Source organism: Asterias rubens, chromosome 21 (genome assembly GCF_902459465.1).
Source record: "Asterias rubens chromosome 21, eAstRub1.3, whole genome shotgun sequence".
Taxonomy (NCBI): Eukaryota; Metazoa; Echinodermata; class Asteroidea; order Forcipulatida; family Asteriidae; genus Asterias; species Asterias rubens.
Window position 1 is genome coordinate 8040793 of NC_047082.1, and position 21085 is coordinate 8061877.

Below are 21085 nucleotides of genomic sequence, written 5' to 3' on the forward strand. Positions count from 1 at the left end.
GAGAAACTTTAAAAAGTGAGGAGGCAATTTTGTTATTTTCAAATTCAATAACGTTATCGGAAATACCCAAGAATGATTAAGCTTAAACTGTACTACACTTTATTAAAAACAACTGCATAAACACACCTATGACCTCACTTATGATAAAAAAAACCCGGCTAAACCAACATTCGAGATCAGCTGGATAATCGTACAAGTCAATAAACCGTTTTTTTTTATGTGTTTCGATATTGATATTAAAGTACCTTTGGGAGGGCTTTACGATAAGTAAATATAAGCATTGATAAGACATAGGGGCAAACCACCCATAGAAGGCCACTTCATTTATATAAATGAATTGTTTACAAAACTTGAACATACTTTTTTTAAAAGTCTTTTTGGTCAAGTGATGATAGTTTTTTACGTGTCACCGTTGTTTGATATCAATGTACATCAAGACTCTCAAAGTTTAATAATAATAAAAAAATAACTAGTTCTTATATAGAGCATTTTACAATAACCGTATCAATGCGCTTTACCTTTGTTATTGCCTCAAAAATTTGGGAGTTAATTTATTTAAAATTTTCCCCACACTTAAGCATTTAACCTTTTTTTAAGATTAAAATTCAGCATTTATTTCCATCAAATTAGTAGTAATCTAAAGACATGACTTACAGTTGTTTTTTTTTTCTTTCTTTTTTCTTATTTTTTATGCAAGTTAACCCAAAACAAGGCTAAAAGCCACTCAAGGTAAAGGGCTACAAGGAAGAAAAAACATAGTAATGCAGAAACTCAGTGGAGCTGAAGGTAGGAATTGATATTCCTCTTGAAATACCTGGGACAATTTAAATTAAACTGAATTTAAATATATTTTGTAATCCATATTTTTACGACTGTATTTTCTCTTTTATTACAAACAAAAACCACAAACATAAATTTTAACAGCTGAAAAAATAACTAAAAGAGAAGTAAAAAATCTGACAACAAACCAAAAGAAATCAAACTAAAACAAAATCAAAACAGGGATTAGGGAAAGTTAACAAGATTTATTCATAGTATTCTACGCCAAAAAGGCAATCTGCAAAATCAGGATATGTTAAACAATCATCCACCATGGGCCATTGTTCTCCATATTGGACATGTCCAATATGGAGAACAATGGCCTAGGACTGCAAAATATTCTTAGGTCACATTCAATTAGTAAAAAGTAAATTAATACAAAATTGAGACTCATACAAAAGAAGATGTATTAGTAAATGAAGACTTTTAAGAAGTAAGAAAGTTTCTTGTGCACATCCGCAATCAAGGGTACACATTTTGCTTGTGTCCATTTTCTGAACAACAGTTTCAAACCACTGTAGCAGTTGTCTCGATGTTATTTATTTATCAATATTAACAATCGCTGCCTCAATGATGAATACAAAGTTCTTGAGTTTGTCAAATACAAGATCTGCAAAGAGTTACTCAATACTTATCTGTTGTTTATTTTAGCCTTTGAGAAAGACTCTGCTAGGGTCGAAACGTCAGGCCATTAACTATTTTTTGCATTTATACTCTCGGTCCATTTGGTTGGAAAGTTGTTTGCAACAGCTAATTCTATTTTCTCGTTTATTTGGTGTCTAACAAAGTGTTATCATGGTTGTGGCTGTGCAATGAACAATAATACAGTACCACACAGGTAACGATAGCCACCCTGATAAAAACAAATTTTAAAAAAGACATAAGAAATTAAGCACTTATTCCGTTAATGTCGTCTCTAATGACCAAATTAACTGTTCAAAGACAGGTGGAAAATACACTTAGTTATTTTAACAAAGAAATAAAATAGCAATGTTCTTTCACAATACCTCGTCGAGCAATCTTAGCAAACAACCAAAAGTGTGCTGTAAACAAATCTCAATGTAAAGTTGAAGTGAATGTTATTAATCTGTTTAAATGGTTTAAATTTATTTTCAATTTTTTTTTTTTTTTTTTTTATTATTATTATATATTTTTTTTTTAGGGGGGGGGGAGAAATTATATGAATTTTCGACTAAAATGTTGGTTTAAATGAATTTTAATAACCAAGAGTTCTGGGTGTGCAGATTTTACACTACATTTTTAATTGGAAAGTTATTTTAAAAGTAGAATACAAGGATTCACATAAATATCCCTTGAAATTGTGTGGTGGTTGTGTAATTTCATGATAGAACGTGGTCCCATATTTTGTGTAACAAATTTTTAGACTCCACCAAATGGCCGACTTTATGTTCTGCGGGCTACAACACATTGTGTAAGAACAAGAATTTTTCTAAAAATACATAAACTTAGTTTCCATTTGCACATAAGAATAGAAAATTCATTTAAAACAATAAAAAAAGGTGTTTAGTGCATGAATAACTCTTACAAAGGACAATATTCCAAACAGGAAGATTTTGAGAGATTTGAATTCAAAGTGCTCATTTAACAAAGATGTAATTGTGATTCTCTATTTACATACTATGTTGCAACCTCCACTGTGAGAAGACTTCCTTTACAGAAATAATCAAAGTCCTTGCCCGAATCGACTCGTATTGTTCAACATCAGAGTAAAATCGAAGACCAGTCAAAAGCTCAACATCTTTGACTTTAGCGGTGTGGGTTTCTACAAAGTCCGGTGTCATCTGAGCAAAATATCAAATAAAAAATGCATATCCAAATTATTTTTGCTGAATTGTTATTAAATATTGCCTCTCACATGAACTTAATCACTCTCACAAGCCCAAGGAAGAATGTGAACAAGTCTTGCATCCAGATTACCAGCCAAAGTATCATGATATTGGGCCCTCAGAAATGCAAATGAGTGCTGTTTTAAATCAAATCAATGAAATAAAAATTAACTGAAGAAAATAAATTATTTATATGTTAGGTATACAAATCAGGTTTGAAAAAGAAAGTGCTTCAATTGTCATACAATTGCATTTCATTAAACTTGAAGATTTGAATCTGATTTGGGTTACCCTAAATATTGATGAAACTTAACATATAGCGCAAGTATCCGCCTAAAAAAAGGGTGTTGGTGGAGGAAAACACACATAAATAGGTAGCCTATAGTAGCTAAGAAACTAAGGCTGTATCTGACTAAGCAGCTACGGCTACGGCTATGACTGTTGCTAAGGGTGTTGTCAAGGATATTATACTATGTTGATAGGGCAATCCAGCCTTAGCCGTTGCTGCCAATTCAGACATGGCTTTAACTAAACAATGTTTACCTGACAAGTCTGAATGCCGTCTTTGTTTTGAAAGATGAATGCCAACGGGTCTGGTTTGCAGTCCGTCGTGCCGATTGCTTGACCCCCTCGACAGCGATTAATCACACAAAAGAAGTGTGTCGGTATAAATGTATCTTCAAGTTTAGATCTGCAAATTAAAAAAAATAAATAAACAAAAAGTGCTCTCCAATTTCATTGTTGCAACTAGTGCCCCATAAGTTTGCTAAGCGTTTTTTTCTGCTAAGCAGCTTTATACAAAATTGCTCCAGATCTCCACAGATGGAATTATTTAAGATACCACAACATATTTATATATAAAAAAATAATAAAAAAATTATTTCACAAGAGCGACAAAATATTTTCTGTTTAAAAACAAAATGAAGTTTCCTGAAAAAAAGTTGTTCCTACCCATGTGCGGTGAGAACCTCCATGGAATCTCTGAGTCCATCCATATCATAATCAAAAATTGGTCCAGTGACCACATTGATGCCGTTGTACTCATTAGCCCATAGGGGCAGGTGGACATCCAAAACCCCACTCCAAAGATCTGTTCAACAATCAAAAATAAATAACCATGATGGAAGATTTTCCGTTGATAAACATGCATTATTATAATATCAAGGGTTCAGTGCTAAAACGTCATAATTTTTTCCTATTTTTATCAGTCAAAGCAAACATAAGGCTGGAAGAAAAATGAAAACTGGGGAATTGTTAGCACATATGAGCAATATTGAGGTTGGCCGTTATTTTGGTTTGATGGAAAGATTGTTACCTTTTATGAACCCAGAGAACTGTGGGACCATGTTTGATGTAATGAGAGCGTCCATCTTAGCATCAAGAGAGCTGGTTAGACCTGAAATTAGTAGAAAATGTTATTATTACTATTTATTATTATTACTAAAAAGATTTGTCAAGTGCATTTCGAAAAGGAGTATTGTGCTGGCTAACTGCAACCATGCCTCGTGTGAGCGCAAGGTACTAGTTTATAGCTAAGTCCTTTTCTCAAGCTAACCCCCTGCTGTGAATATATAGCAGTGAAGTTAGCTACTCCTGTGAACATGCCAATACAATGCTCAATTTATGATAGATGATTTTGATTCAAACCTGGTGAGTACAAGTGTCCATTGGTCATGTTTGCCCATTCTCCAGTCGCCATGTCATAATCGTTACAGCTTGGTGTCTTAGCTGCCGGGATGCGAACATCAGCGCGAGAACAATTGCTGAATACCGGTGCTACACTGGTACCCTGAAAGGGAGATAGAGATAGGATGATAGAGATAGGCTGTGGCCAAGCGGTTAAGAGCACTGGACTCCAGATCCAGTCATGAAATTGGGCCCTGCCATGACATTTGTGTTTCCAAACAAGACACATTGCTTTGGTTTCATACCAGACTGTACTGCTAACTGAACTATCTTTGCGATTACTTTTTTAACTGTTTGTAAAAACTACACCAGTTAGGCCTACATGTACATGCATAATAAATGATTGGTAGTGATCAAAAAGATTAACTGAAAATGTTTAATGAAAAATCTAATAACTTAGCAGAACCCAATGCCATGAGAAATATTTGCATTCTAAATACTGTAATATAATTAAGAAAATATTCTCCAGTAGTGAAAATAACCACCTAAATAAATTAAGATTAAATCCAACCAAAAATAAAAACTTTAAAAAAAATACAATAACTCCATGATAAACTTACGTTGTGCTTCTCCATTGTGAATGTCGCATAAAGAGGCATTTTCAAATCATGACTGTAGGTCGTAACATAGTCAGTTTGAGTCAATTCACAGAAGTCGGTCTTGAAGTTAATCTGTGGCATTCCAAATGGGGAATGTTTCATGTGGGAAGCCGATTCTAGATTTGACAGAAGAGAAAGCCACAAAAAATTAGCCTCGGATAATTGACTGGTGAAACTCTAAGACATAGCCAGGTTTTTGTGTCAATTCACAGAAGTTTTTAGCATTTGATACGTTAGAAGTCAATTCTATTTAACAGAAGAAATAAGTATACTTACAAACTCTCGATTAATTGACTGGTGATACTATACATTTTATCGCCTTCCAAAACACATTTTCGTTGGTGATTTATTTTCTTGTGGTTTTTCTTTCCCTTAGCAGGAATTGTTGTAAAATAACTGCTTAAGCAGCTCTATGAATCAGGGCCAGATGAATGTACTTACTCTGAGTGTCAGTTAGTTTCAACTGCTCATCAAAATCTGCAATTGATTTGACTGTTCCAGCCTGCATATAAATAACAAACAATGTCAACATTTATAAAAACAGTAGAAAATACCTTAACAACGAGAGTTCTTTCTGAGAGGCTTTTCAGAGATGCAACAATTAGACAGCATCCCTTTTTACTGGGAAGCACATTTCTTCAAATTGTTGGGCTTTTTAATATAATTTTGTTCAAGTCCACTGAACAATAAATATTCATAAAAATTTAAAACAGAAGCACTTTGATATGCCCTTCAGGCTTTGATAAAGCGCTATATAATTAATTAATTAATTATTAAAATTAAATTATAAAATTAAATTAAATTATAAAAATCCATACTATTGTTATTATAAAGGAAACAGCAAAAAAGTTACTTTAAAAACAAAGAATTGTTCTCACCGGTAGAGTGTCACACATACACATGGACATGTCATCAGTGATTCTATCGTCATATTCCAGTCCTGATGAGGGGAAAGGACACACGAGTGACATAGAGACATTAGTGTCATCTCTTGGAGGCAGTGATGGAAGGTCACGAAGCATGTGATGGAGGCTGCCAGCTTCACCGTCATTGGGCGGAGGAGTGACACCAATAACGTCTAGACAAAAAACACCAGAGAGGGTTAGTAGTGTTGGAGGCATTGCATGGTGAGGTATCAATATATATTGGGTTTGCGGTAACACCATGTGTGTGTCTACTTGCCAGGTAGAGTTTGTTCTTAGAGAACTGTCTTTCTTTATTCTACTACCGCAGAGTAGATTTATCGGATGTTCGGTAGACTTCTCAGTTCTGAAAAGAACTGTCCAGCTTTTTAACTACCACCCGGGCGGAAGGTATAGAAAATTGGCTGGGACTACTACTTTAGCTTATAGGATCGTAATTAACTGCACTACCACGGAGTCAGTTCTTGAATTGGTCTCAACGTCTTGAGTAGCTTGGTCTATTCATCGTCAGGAGACGTCAGGAGAGAGGTTAGTAGGATTTGAAACTTTGCATGGTGGAAGTACAATGTGGAAAGGGTTTGTGGTAACACCATGTAATGACTATCTCTGAATGAGTTGGGGGGTGGTTCTGAAAAGAACCGCTGGTTTCAACTCAACAGTTTGCTCTGATCGTTTTCTTGGGAAAGGAGAGAGGCTGTTTTATTAATAACAATATATAATGATAATAAAATCTTACATAGTGCAGAATCCGCAATAAAAGGCGCCCATCAGTGGAATTTCAAAATAAAAAACTCACTTTGTTTTTGTTTACAAAGCTAAAGAAAGTATAAAGATATAAATATTTTTTTTTTCAACAAAGTGAAATAAGTCTTTGTAAATCAGAAAGATTTTGACCAACCCCTTACAACTGATAACACACCCTATAAACAAGGCCCTCCTTTGGGCAAAATGAGGCAGATCATTGGACGATTTTTGTGTTTGGTGCGTCAAAACCTGTGCTTGACAACAGCATATTAGCAGCGTTGTGCATTATGGAAGAGTTTATAGTGTTAACAGCAAATAATAATGTGCTGTCCCTAACATTACCTATTAACATTCAGTGAAATATCGGTTTGTATGGGTAAAAGCCAAAATGAATATTCTTTATCCCCGATGCAAATTTAACATCTATTAAATTGTATACTTACCACACATCAGATTCATCAACTCTATGTTATGGAACGGTTCCACTTCATAATTGCCTTTAAATGAAGGACCATAGGCAAGAAACACGGCCTGTTTGAAGAAAAATTTTGAAAATTGAATTGGTGCCAGTCAGAAGCTTAACCTGTCACCTGTAACTGTTGTTTAGACCGGGATCACACCCAAGGTTTTGATCTGGAAGCAGCAGCAGAGGAAAATCCTTAACAGGCTGCGACTTTTTATTTCAAATATCAACCAGGAGGGAATCTCTGCCCAGTTAAATTGTTTAACAAAATATTGACTTCAATCAATCCTGGGATGACATTCCAGTTTACTGCAAATGTACGAAAATGTGTGCTTTCAGATGCTTGATTTTGAGACCTCAAATCTAATTCTGAGGTCTCAAAATCAAATTTGTCGAAAATGTTATTCTTTCTCAATGTTTTGCCATTCTTCTGTATTTATTTTGGGAGCAGTTATTATTTATCAAACCATTCATTTGTAGGGTTTCTTCGTACTCATGAGAGGCGGGGGGAGCCAAGAGACAACAAGGGTTTTCCCACCCCCTGCACCCATTATGTCACTGATCATACTTACCCTCATATGATCAGATTTTGCATTGTCATAACCATGTCCTCCGCCTGCACAACCTCCTGATGGTCCACTGTAATAAAAATTAGATAATAGGATAATTATTACAGCACTCTGGAAAGTACCGGGTATAAAGTTCTTAATACACATTGGTGTAAGCGTAGAAAGCAATTTGTATTCTTTATCCTTGACTAAAAAATGACATTTTTATTTAACTTTGATGGTCTTACTTGGAGATGGTGTAACTTTGATCAACTGCAATAAGTGTGTCTTCAATGCGCACATTATTCATGTAATGCCATCGCTTTGGGGTGTCCTCTTTTACATATGCCACAGAACCTGGACTGATGCACTGCCAACAAGAAAATCAAATAATTATCTAAAAACATCAATTGTCTGGTTCATTGCGTCAAGGTTAACAAACTGAGCTCAACTGGGAGCATTTAGTCCATCGAAAAACAAACTAAGTAACAAATATTTAAAATTAAAAGAAAAACATTTATGTTTGATGGCATAACTAGATTTACTATACCTCATACATTATGGGAAACAACTCATACCTATGGGAAACACTTTGAGAAACATTTAATCAGTCTAACCATTTAAGTTATCGTTTTAATACCAGATTATCCATTTCTAACATCTCATCCTTACAAAGACAAATGTCAACTTTCAAAATATGAAGACAAAAAAAATACACTAGTACAAAAAATCTCATTTATTGATAAATAAAAAATAAATAAAAATGTTTTACCTTGAGATGTTTCACAATGTCTTCAGGCTCTTTGATGTCAGCTGTAAATAAATAAGAAATCTTTAAGAAATACATCAAGATAACATTACTTACAAGAAAGCATGCAGAAAGGTGAATGTCCCTAAAACCTCTTCGCAAAGGAAACAGTTTGACAAACAAATCCTTGCATTGAACGTTGGATCATACAACTGTGGTACCTGCCACTGTATATTCACGTCACACAAAACAGCGGTAAAACTGTGTTCGTGCCACTGCTCCGTCCACAGCCAGCCAGGTTGGCACTGATGACACAAAAACAAAATTGTGATGTCATTGACATCACAATTTTGTTTTTGTCATTCCACAAAGACTGCGCTCGGTGATAAATAGTAATACTACAGCATTTATAATTAAGGCGCAACTTACTGAAAAAAACATTCAAAGGCGCCGGTCAGGAAGAAGAAAAAGATTAAGTTAAAGTATCGTCAAGATGTTGAAAAGCAAGCATGAACAAGTGTGTTTTAAGTTTCTGCTGGAAGAGAGTGATGTTGTGTATTTTGTCTGAGGTATTCTGGAAGTGAATTCCAGAGTCTAGGTGCTAGTATGTTGGAGAAGGCCCTGTCCCCGTAACTCAGTGACCATCTGGGGAAGTAATTTGGAGGACACAAACAAATTATTATTTGAAATTGCTGTTTTAAAGTTTATTTATTAAAACATCCAAAACACTCTAGACAAGCTAAGAGGTAAGTGAGAACCCTTAGTTGGTTTAAACCACCGACCCACCCTTAGGGAACACGTTTTGGATCACTGATCGCCATGTGGCCAACGATTCAGCTTAGCCACAGAAGTGGGGTTACTCACCCGAACTCTTTGAATCATATCTCATCATTGTCCCTCCTGAACTTCTTGAGTAGTAGTCTCCAGTGTTAATGAACTAGTGGGAGTGAATAAAATAAGAAATTCAGGTAAATCTTAAAACTTTGCAGCCTAAAGGCCCGGTCCCACTGCAGCGATAACGAGAACGATAACGATAACGACGCAAAGAGAACGCATTCCATTGGTTGAATGAGCATGTGCGTATTCCGCGTGGAGCAATTCAACCAATACAATGTGTTCTCTTTGCGTCGTGATCGTTATCGTTATCGCTGCAGCGTGACTCGGCCTTAATGGATATTTCAAAGAAGGAATTCCTCTTCAACTAACTCTTTCCTCAGCGGGGATCCCTTGTTAACTTGAGCACGGTTGTGAAACTTTACAAATTTAACTTTGTGTGAAAACGACATCTATGAAACAGAGTGAAATATTCTCAAATTTACTGACCTGTATGGACAGTATAAACATTGTTGTCCTTTCACACGAGGTGCAATTTTGCGACCATGCTAAAATTAAGCAAAGGACCCTTGCTAAATTGCCGTCATGTGAAACAGGCATTAGTTAGTTTAAGGCAACCCGAAATGGCTCCAATACATCAAGAACAAAATATAAATAAAAAAAACAACATTTTCTTACTTCGCTAAGTACAATGTTAAGATCGCATGTGCGGTTAGACATGCCATGGTCAGCCAGGATGATAATGTTCGTGCAGTTCTCCATTTTTATCTCGGTAATAGCGTCCATTAAATCACGGATGAAGCTATCCACTGTCGTCAACATGGCATTGATCTGTTAAATAAAATCAAGATTAGAATTCAAGTAACTCTCTGAATGAAAAGTAAAACATGACTTCAATGGTTGATAAATGATTGCTTCGGAATGGACCATTCAGTACGGGAATTAAATAATATAAAAATAAATGAAATACAAACCGTGTCAGAATTTGGACCATAATCGTGACCAGTATGGTCAGGTTCATCGAAGTATAGAGTAATAAAGTCTGGCCTGAAAAATAAAATAAAAGGTGATTATTTTAGTACAAAGGCTGACCTACTTTTAAAAACTTTTTACACAATCGTTCTTATTTTTCTAAGGCGCATTATTGTATGAGTAGATGGACCTACCGGGTGTCACTTGGGTACTGCAGCCATTCTTTGATTTTGTTGATCTTTGTTTCCGGTGATGTGTTGCTAAATGGAGAGAAATTGAACATCAATCAAGTATCAACAACAAAAGTAATTACATTTTGAAGTTAATCAACGGCATGGTCACACTAACAGGATTTGATCTTTTGTTTAATTGTCCAGAAAACTTTGAGAGCCATCTTTGTAAAGCGTTTCTTCAGTACGCTAAATGTGTTTTTTGACTGGATTACAAAATCAAGTCATAAACCACAAGGGGAACTGACTGGGAAAATTTTAAGTTATGTGTTGATAAAAAAATATTGACAAGAGCGTTATTTGAACCTGCGACATCTGGGCCCAATTTCATAGAGCTGCTAAGTACAAAAATTTGCTTAGCATGAAATTTCTGCCTCGATAAAAACAGGATTACCAACGAAATTTCCAGATGATTTTCAGGATTCAGCAAACATCAGCTGAATACCAGTAACAAGCAAAATGCAACAAATGGAAATTTTGTTGGTAATCCTATTTTTATCAAGGAAGAAATTTCATGCTAAGCAAATTTGTGTGCTTAGCAGGTCTATGAATCTGGGCCCCGGTATAATGAGCCCGCACTCTACCAACTGAGCTATCCAACCCTAATGTGCACAGAATCCCTTCTTGGTCAGTATCTTTGTTCAGGGGTGCAGTTGCTATTACCGTAGCTGCCCTGTAGCCAGAGATCACACCAGAGGTTACGACACACCCGTAAAGCGGTAGTGAGAGATGGGTGCAACTTTATACTTTATTTTTACATTTTTTATTGTAGTACACGCACTTACCCGTCATATGGATAGTAATAATCAGGCCTCATACCTAAACACAAGAAACAAATCAATATTTTATCATTATTATTAATTATATCCACCTGTTTTTATATAGCGCTTTTCACACCTGGAGGGCGTCCCAAAGTGCTTCACATTATTTCCCCTGGTAATTAATATGTGCCACGACTGGGATATGAACCCACGCTTGCATAGTTTCGTCGTTACAGCTGGGTGTGAAGTCTCTAAATTATCTCTCCGCTTATTGATAGTTACAATCTAGACTCTAATAAAGTTATTATCATTGTATAAATCACAAGAATTATCTGTCTGTGAACTCTAGTAGGAGGCTGAGAATTCTGAAGTGCTGTTTTTGTCTTTTATGAAGTAATTTTTGGGGGCAAACAATGTAAGAAGTTTTTAATAGTGAAAATATTACTTTTCAGCATAATTTGTAATTCTTAAATTACATGTACCATGTTTGACAAAAGCAAATTTCCATTTTATAGACACTAGACATTGAATTGAATTATACTTGTGTACCTTGTATTTCCACATCAGATCCAACCCAAAAGTAGCTTCCAGCTATTAGACCTTGCTTCATAGCTGTGTTCCAGATCTAGAAAAGTCATCATTACCTAACTGTCATGTATCCATTTATTACCTGTTCAAATTGTTCATAATTATTCTGGACCCTGGAAATGTGCAATAAGGTCAATTTGGCAAAGGCCAACTAGACAGAATTTGGATAGCCCACCCAACATGACAAAACTAGCCACTGTGGCGCCACAACCAGGCTGTGGTGTGTCCATTGATAAATCTATTTTATCCGCAAGAGATAAAATTAATTATTTTTTAACTGTAGTTGTACTTTGATGTTTGAATATGATTAATAGTACTGACTTGTTTTGCGATTTTTGTGCAAAAATCAAATGTATGCAGATAATAAAGTTCTTAAAATACAACTCGAGCTAAAGTTACCAGGCTTCAAGTTTCACCTTAAAGGCATGTTCTCGTTCTAGAAGAAAGTATAAAAGTACAAGGGTGTCACATTGCCAATGCTCTTGTTGTCGTCCGTGATTGTCAGGCTCGCCTTCAAGCCCCCCCCCCCATTTTTTTTCTTTCTTTCCGTGGGATGGGTGTTTTTTTTCCACTTAACATAGGGGTGGGTGGTTTTTAAACTGTGAGGTGGGTAATGGGAGACATTCTTTTTTGGCAGGACGGCTTTGTAGAGGTGCTGGTCACCTGTTCTTCCTTGCCACTCACTGGCTCGATATTTGTTATCTATTTTGCTTCTTTGTATCTTATTTATCACTTTGTATATTTTTATGCAAGTGTAAAGCCTAATAAAACTAAACTAAAACTAAAAAACTGAAAAAAGAAAACACAGAAATGAAAGAAGGAAATAAATCCTTACCGGTTCCCCTCCCCACCAGTAACTGTTATCTTTCTCTGTGCCGGACAACGAGAAGACTTTATTGAGCTCAGGATCGTACATGTTGTTACCAATGATTCCATGATGCTCAGGAAGAAGACCCTTAAACAAACAAAAAATGAATCATGCAACAAATTTTTTAGGAACTATAGTTTTACCTTGAGAAGCGTTTAATTTAAAATTGTTTGGGTTTGAACAAGGAAAATTGACTGGAGCCGAGTTGAACCAACGACCTTTGAAAAAACGTACCAGAGGTCATCGGTTCAAGTCCCACTCCAGTTAATTTTCAAAGTTCAAACCCAAGCTATTCACCAGTCAGTTTCCCTTGTGGTTTATTAAAATATGACAATATTTTCTTAAACTACCTTTTGAACTGCAATTTCATTAAAAAATAAATGAAAAAGGAAAAAAAATCACAAGGCTACATGATACACATTTTTTTTTAAATGAAATTCAAATATGATCATTAGTTTTAAAAAATGTGAGTAAGCAATTTTGGTCTGTCATGTTCTGACTTGACTTTGAAATAGAAACACTTCTTTAGCTTTACAAGTATTCCTGTTTATATTAAGAACATTACCGTGACGATGCTGTAATGGTTTGGAAACGTCAACGTTGGAAAGGAAGGATACATGTATGGAGTATGAACTCCACAATCACCTAGTCAGAAAGAAAAACAAATATTCATCCTAGTAGTGATCAAACTGTTGTATTGTTTTGGGGCTACAGAAACAGGAAATCTGTTTGCTTAAAGGGAAATTTGTCTGGTAATCAAGTATTGATGGAAATGGAAACTTAATTACTTGGTTACACAAGTACATGTACAGCAGATTTCAATTTAAGAATTTTGAGAAAAATTTCACTTCAAAGTAATGTGGTTTTGTAAAAAAAACATTCATTTTTCTGCCCCCAAAATTTGAATATGAGAAGCATTACTGCTCTAACGATTATCAAATTGTGTGCTTTTGTTGGGGTTTATTCTTCCTGCTTGGACATTATTCTCTCCAGATTTTCAGCGATATCTAAAAACACAACCACCTTTTATTGTATTCATCTACATGAATGGTTTTACCCAAAGGTATACTTTGCTCTTTAATAAGCAAAATGTATGTGAACTTTTAATTTATTATTATTTTTTTTTTTTTTGTATTGATGAACTTACTCAGTCTCTTGAGGTTTGGGGTAACTCCTCTGTCCAAATAGTCGTTACGGAAACCGTCTAAAGAGACCAGAATTAGAGGAGCTTTGTCCACTCTGTAGAATAAATAACATGCAAGGTTTGGGCCAAGATTTGGTAAAAGAGTTTTAACATTTGCTGGAAATTAAAAAAACTGTGGGTCCAAATGGTTCACTTACAAAACACATGCAGTTTTATGACGTATTAGGCTAAACAGGGTGTCTAAATTTTAAACAGGGTGTCCGGAAGACACCCAGACACCCCTCTGGCTAACACTATTAAGATGTTCTGCCGTCGATTTCACCAAACTCTTCCTAACTTAGGATTAATCTTAGGACTTAGGACGGGTTCAGTTTCGTATCCAAATACGTAGGACGCATTGAACCCATCCTAAGTTAAGACGAGTTATTGTCCTAACTCGAGTTAGGATTAATCCTAGCGTTTCGTGAAATCGGCTGCAGGCTTTGGAACATGAAGTCCTCTTCAGAAGGATAGCCAATGTTGTTCCAATATATGGGACCCAAGCCTGTGAAAATTTGAGCTAAATTGGTCATCGAAGTTGCGAGAAAATGATGAGAGAAAAACCACCCTTGTGGGGCGAACTGAAAACATTATTTATTATCTCCAGCTCGACCATGTTCTTACTATATAACTATGTAATATAGATTATTATTATTATTAATGTTTTATTGTCACTTGCAAAAATATAAAATTGTATTTTATAGGCTTAAAGACCCTGGACATTACTGGTAATTGTCAAAGACCAGTCTTCTCACTTGGTGTATCTCCACATGCAAAAGTAACAAACCTGTGAAAATTTTAGCTCAATTGGTTGTCAAAGTTGTGAGATAATAATGAAAGAAAAAAGCACCTTGTTACACGAAGTTGTGTGCTTTCAGATGCTTGATTTTGATTCGCGGAAAATTACTTCTTTCTCTGAAAACTACCTCACTTCAGAGGGAGCTGTTTTTCACAATGTTTTATACTATCAACCTCTCCCCATTACTCATTACCAAGTAAAGTTTTATGATAAAAATTGTTTTGAGTAATTACCAATAGTGTCCACTGCCTTTATAACACAAGTGAGGAAGGCTCAACACTTACACAAGACCTGAGGCCAATGATTCAAGCACCACGCCAGTAAACTCATGGCCAGACAAGTCCAGTATTTTTTAATTATCTTTAATTTAAACAAAACAATGTTCAAGTGTATCTGTACGATTCCAACTTATAAGATCTTATAGGATTCTTATAAGACTCGTATAGGACTGCTCTAAGCAGCTCAATACAAGTTCTTATAAGATTTTAATAAGATTCTTATAACTTTCTTTAAAGTTTCTTAAAAGATTCTTATAAGACTGCTCTTAGCAGCTCAATACAGGTTCTTATAAGATTTTAATAAGATTCTTATACGTTTCTTATAAGAGTATTTCATAAGGGAAGCTTACCCATCGGGGCACTGAGGCTGCTGTTCTGTAAAGCATGGGGTTCCGAGCCAAGGTTTGCCTACAGATTGACAAAAACAAAACCAAAAGAATTTTTTAATTGTTTTTTTTTAACAAAAATGGGAAACACAGAAAAAAACAGAGCAGTTATATTTGAGACTCTAGTTGATATCAGCCAATTTTATGTAAAATATTTGCATTTATTCTGAGTGTGTGCAGATTTAGAGAGACTTACGGAATACGATCTATAATCAAGTTTAAAAAGTCGTTATAAAACTTGATTTCCACACAATATAACTTTATAATTTACATTTTCCTCATAATATAAGTGCCCCTTTACCAAAGGAAAACCGCACTGGCCCTTCATAAGAGCGAAATTCAAGGACTGGAGTAAGAAAGTAAGTACCAGTTCAAAAGAATTATGCAAACGTCTTGTTATGAACCCCTTGCATAGCATGAAACCCTACACTGACACGCACCATTTTAACGCACAAAGAACAGCTATCGTCCAATCATTTGCCTCCTTTGACCCCAGTGAGGGCGCTTTTTGACCCCAGTGAGGGCGTTTTTTGAGAGTGTGACGACACATGCAAGGGGGTCTATTGCCTGTCATGTTATTGTTTACCTGGTGCTGACGTTCCCCCATGTGATGTTGTACCTCCATGTGATGTTGTACCATCAACAGCTTTGGCTGTTGTGGCTTCAGGTTTAGCCGTTGAGGGGGGTTTGGGCATCATCGTGGTCTTGTCCCCAGGCTTCTGCGGCTCTACAGTGGCCTTGGTAGGCACGTCTCCATACCAAATGGCATAGCCTACACCAATGCCAATGCCAACACCGCATAATACAGCGACAAGCTAATTCAAGAAGAACAAATTTAGTTAGGAAGACTGTGAAGTACAATTCAATTCAATGTTACTATTTCATCAGTTTACTTTTGATAATTTTGATAACTATTAATAATAATAATAATAAGACTTGTAATGCGCACAAATCCACCCTGCTGGGTGTTCAAGGCGCAGAATATTGTTTTCATCTCCTAAGTTTTACTGTAAAATACTCATAATTTGAATAATTGACAAACTTTATTAAAATGTGTAAATGTAGGACAACAATAAAAAATAATTGCGTGTAAAAATGAAAATTGATTTTTGGGGTTGAACAAAGAATTGACTAGAGTGGGATTCGAACCAACGACCTCCGGATTAACGTGCCGGCGCTCTACCAACTGAGCTATCTAGCCCTATATTGGCGGTGTCCCGGTAGTCAGTTTCCCTTGTGGTTTATATTGATAAAAATGAAAATTGTCAAAAACACGGGAAAATATTTATTCATATAATTTATGAAGGCCTAACTGAAGTCAACAATAGTCCAATACTTACTACGATTACGGGATAAAGTAGTGTAGATTTTTTCTGTGGGAGAAAAACACACAACATGTAATTTTCAACATGAGCATGGATTTTCAGACTTTATTTCCCACAAAAAATCTATGGGAGGCACTGATCAGAAAAAAAGTTTTTACTGTGCATTTTAATGCAGGAAAAAATTTGTCAATAAGGCTGAGTAAAAAAAGAAACATATTGTTTTGGAGGCCGCCTCCTTTTAATATTTATTTTTTATGAAAAAAAGGGTTATTTTAAACGATTTCAGCTAGTAAAACAATCTGAATGTCTTGTCTGAATGTCTTGACCAAAATGTTTCATATATATGTATTGTGTTTGAGCAGTAGAACAAACAATGGATATTTGAATAAAAATTTTTAAATAAATGTCAAATTTTGACATTTATTTAAAAAAGAATGGTGGCCATCTTGAAATAAAAAATAAAAAGCCCCTCCTCCTTCCTTTTTTTGAGAAAGCCGGACGCTAATCATGTTTCTTTTTTTACTCGGCATAATAAAAGTCCAAGAAGAACATTCTTATTAATAGCGGACGAAACCGAAATAGTTCTAGGAGTAGGGCCGGCTAGGGTAGAAGTCAATAAAGAAATGCCTTCTCATTCTGTGAAATTTGTTTTACTTATTTAGAAGATTTAGACAGAACTTTAGACAGTCAGTCAGCAGTCAGAACGCACATGACTGACTCAGCAGGCTCAGAATAAATAAGTTTTTAATTTAGTGTTTTATTCTGCATTAATTTCGTCTTACCTTGTAACTTTTCCCGAAGGTGAGAGTAACCTCTTCGTTCGTCAAATTTACCTTGGACTAAGAACAACATAATATGAAACATTTTAAAGACAAATCATTGGATACTCAAAAGTCTCTCTTCGTTCGTCCACGTGTGTTTAATAAAACAAAAATTGTTGAAGGAATATGCGAGAAGTGTTCCCTGTATTCTCTCAATGTAATTTTCTAATACCTAAGTACCAGACTAATCAGATGTCTTCGGCAGCGATTGCGCATGTGCAATTCTTGAGCGACTACAGTCATCCAATCAGCGGGATCACAGTTCTAGAAGTCACTTTCAACCAATCAAGAGTCAGGAGTGACGTACGTCTAAAAGTTTCGCTGACTGGCGTTGTTATGTGGGAAGTTTTCCTGTTGAAGTTGGATCTAGAACCCTATGTTTTTTTATTTTTTATCTTAAACAAATTATGACAGAAAATGCTTCCAAAAGACAAACATTTAAAAACTTTATGCTGTGGACTAATTTTTTTTACATGGCTGTTGAACGGGCTTTGGTGGTTGGTTTTAGTCAGCCGGTGGGTTTTGTTCGTGCACAATGAAAAGTTTGTCTTTGCCAGTACTGTAAATAACCGTTTTACATTAAAACCTAAATTTCGAGGGTCAAATCGGTAAAGAAACGGACCAACCATCTTTAGACAAACGTAATAAGTTCGTCATTGTGTAATTTGTATCAATAATGGCCGTTATAGTAGTCCTATGATGGAACTGATACTAGATAGAAAAAAAGTAGGATTTAAAACTTGGCATAATCTTTGCGGACGTGTAAATCTTTTCTCATGGTCGGCTCTGAAAAGAAGAACCTGTGGTTGATATCATATCAACATATGATCATATCAACATATGATCAACTTGTGTCTCCGTCATGCAGGGCTATCCTATTATCGCGACCAGTGCCGGATTTCATAAAGGGGTTAAGCATTGCTATAAAGCACACATAGAGTGGGTCACGCTGATTGTAATTTGGCTGGTAGTAGGCCTAACCCGTTTCAAAGCAATATCTCAGTGCGTTGCGCAAATTTGTGCTAACAGACTTTATGAAACTGCAACTTCAATCCATCGCCTGACATTTCTAATGCTGATCGACACTTTATATCATGATCGACACTCGCCAGTCATTTTATTTCCTCATTTAGCTTTTAGACCTATTTGCCATGAGCAGTTAAGCTTCAGAGACCAAACCTAAATAGCGTGTCTCGGGTATTAAAAACAACCTTATCTAAACTTTATCAAGGCGTTAATATTATAAGTTATCAACACAAGCGCTTTTGCGTCCCATGGCCGAAGTTTTATCAAGTTTATTATGCGTTATTATACCCTATAAAACACAATACCACTGTATGTTGATAATCGTATACGCAAACTTCATATTGGGTCAATACACACCGTACCAGTACAAATAAGTAACCTCATAAAATGATATGATATCTAGATTGATTGCCCACTTTAGTCTTGAGTATAAATCGATGATAAAGTTAAGTCAATAATAGGGGTCTTTGTACAAGCATTGCTTGCAATTTAGCCTTTCTGCCTGACATGCCTGACGGTTCATTGACTCAATGTGGCTGAAGGTGAACGGAAAAAGGGGTTATAATTGAAATACTATCTTTCATTTAAAAAAATATAAAGGTAAGGGTTCACAATGTGAAGATTTAAAATTTCGGTGTCCTCCACCCCCCCCCCCCCAAAGTTTTTTTCCCGTTTTGTTTTAAAAAAAATTTGTTATGCGTCTTCTGCTCGGGCGTTCGCGGGCGACAGAGTAAATTCACCCATCCGGCCAAATCAATCCAGAATGGTTCTTCTGTTGTCATGTTCAAACTCAGGTTCGTGTGTCGACAGTCGCATTCATTCCCGTTTATCATTTCAGTTTCTGTGATTATTAAAGGTATATCCTAATGAGTAATCCTTATAAGTAAGGGGTTTACTTTGTCAGGGGGTGACTTTGTAGGGGTAACTTTGTAAGGGGGTGACTTTGTAAGGGGGTGACTTACAATGTCGCCCCCTGGCAAAGTCGCCACTTAGCAAAGTCGCATAGTAACAAAGTCGCCTCCAGACTTAAAGTTTCTGGGAGGAAGACGGCGGAACTCATTCAGAGGAAAACACACGCCATCACTCGGAACGGGACTGACAGCCGCCTACTTATATTGCCCTCGGTCCCGGTGGGATTCGAACAGGGGTCCTATAGAGCTCACAAGGCGAGACAGGCCAGCACCACAACCCGACCGCCGTAAACATTCGAAAGTTTATCATTTCGGACACGCACTGCCAAAGTTAAACGACTTTGTTTTAGTACGTACCGCAGATGACATAATTGCAGGTTATTCTTCCAAGCTTTGATTTAGTCGACACTCCGACGTCTCTATAGATCGTCTATATCGAGACAGTATCCAGAAGACCGCAACTTCCACAAAATAACTCAGCTCAGAACTGAAACAACACAATGAAACTGTAAATAATGCATTAAAAAATGTAATAATATAAAATATAGGCCTGTTTACATTTGTATCATTTGTGTTTGTCGCTGGATCATGTCAAAGATTGGTATTTCCGTCATAAGATCCGCTACAAGATTTTCATATTTTCTTTTCTTGTAACTTACCCGTCACGTTCTCGAATTCCCTGCCTCAGTGGCAGCAGCTTAGGTCACTCTGTGCTACAGACACTGTGTTGATACCCAGCATGCAGCCTCGTCGTAACGTGGACTGAAACGTAACTACTAAAGTGGGGAGCAGCCACAGGGTACCCATGTAGAACCCGCCCCTTCGTCAACAAACTTTAAAGGACAGGTTATCCCCTTAGAAACAAACCTATAACAAGAATCTTAATGGAATCTTATGGAATCGAGTAAGTGACGAAAAAATATATAAGAATCCTATTGGAATCATATTTAAATTCTATGGGTTTCTATGATAATTTCGCCTTTGGATACGATTTTATTTTTTAGTGATGGACACTTTTATTGCAATATGATTTGAAGTTGAAACATTTAGCCCCCCCCCCCCCCCCCCCCCCTTGGCCTCTATTACAATCAAACGGAACCAATGCCTATGAGAACAGTATAGTATGTCAATGTGTAGTCACATGTCAGCTACAACCACGGATCCGCAACGGGAAATTCAGTTGGTAAAATGCAAGCATGATCTCACAACAAAAAGTAGAAGTATTTTATTTGGTAAAGGGCTTGCCTACATTTTTAGCCAACTTGTTGTTCTCTTTTCAACATCGTAAGAAAGACTCAGAGAGCCATATAACAGCACAAAAAAGGTGGGCTATGGGAACCTACATAACAAATAGACTGTTTAATAGACTGTTCTGTGTTCAGTGAGTTTGTTTAATTCACAAAACATCTTGGTTTATCTTGATGCCCCCAAAAATCCAAAATTGGAAAAGGAATATCATAATATTATGCCTGATCAATGTTGTTGACCTTTCGCGTCCAGTTCCTTTAAAAACAACACACATGCAGTGGATTAAGTTATACTGAGCGGATTAACATCTGGGTGTAAAGGCCAATGGCTAAAATAAAGAGTCCAAATTTAAAGACAACGGGGAGCGAAAACCCAACTACTAGTAGGCCCTACATCATTAAGACACAAATTGCATTGAGGGCTTTGTTCCAATCGTCATACTTGGTTGCGGCAGTTAGCAACATGTGTAGATCTGTAA

At 36.2% G+C, this 21085-nt stretch overlaps 1 protein-coding gene across 1 annotated transcript; it reads right to left on the reverse strand.

Moving 5' to 3' along the window:
• Positions 1 to 1987: 1987 nt before the first annotated feature.
• On the reverse strand, positions 1988 to 19230 carry LOC117304801 (venom phosphodiesterase 2-like). The gene is made up of 26 exons (XM_033789415.1): positions 19189 to 19230; positions 17384 to 17440; positions 16617 to 16649; positions 15863 to 16091; positions 15241 to 15298; positions 13778 to 13869; positions 13196 to 13275; positions 12598 to 12717; positions 11724 to 11799; positions 11199 to 11232; positions 10378 to 10443; positions 10186 to 10258; positions 9890 to 10042; positions 9242 to 9314; positions 8402 to 8442; positions 7878 to 7999; positions 7654 to 7720; positions 7062 to 7149; positions 5830 to 6029; positions 5393 to 5453; positions 4913 to 5067; positions 4314 to 4455; positions 3982 to 4062; positions 3618 to 3756; positions 3210 to 3357; positions 1988 to 2621 (listed from the first exon to the last, which is right to left on the reverse strand). The coding sequence occupies exons 1-26, from the start codon at positions 19228 to 19230 to the stop codon at positions 2451 to 2453; spliced, it is 2601 nt and encodes an 866-aa protein (XP_033645306.1). The 3' UTR covers positions 1988 to 2450.
• Positions 19231 to 21085: the final 1855 nt, after the last annotated feature.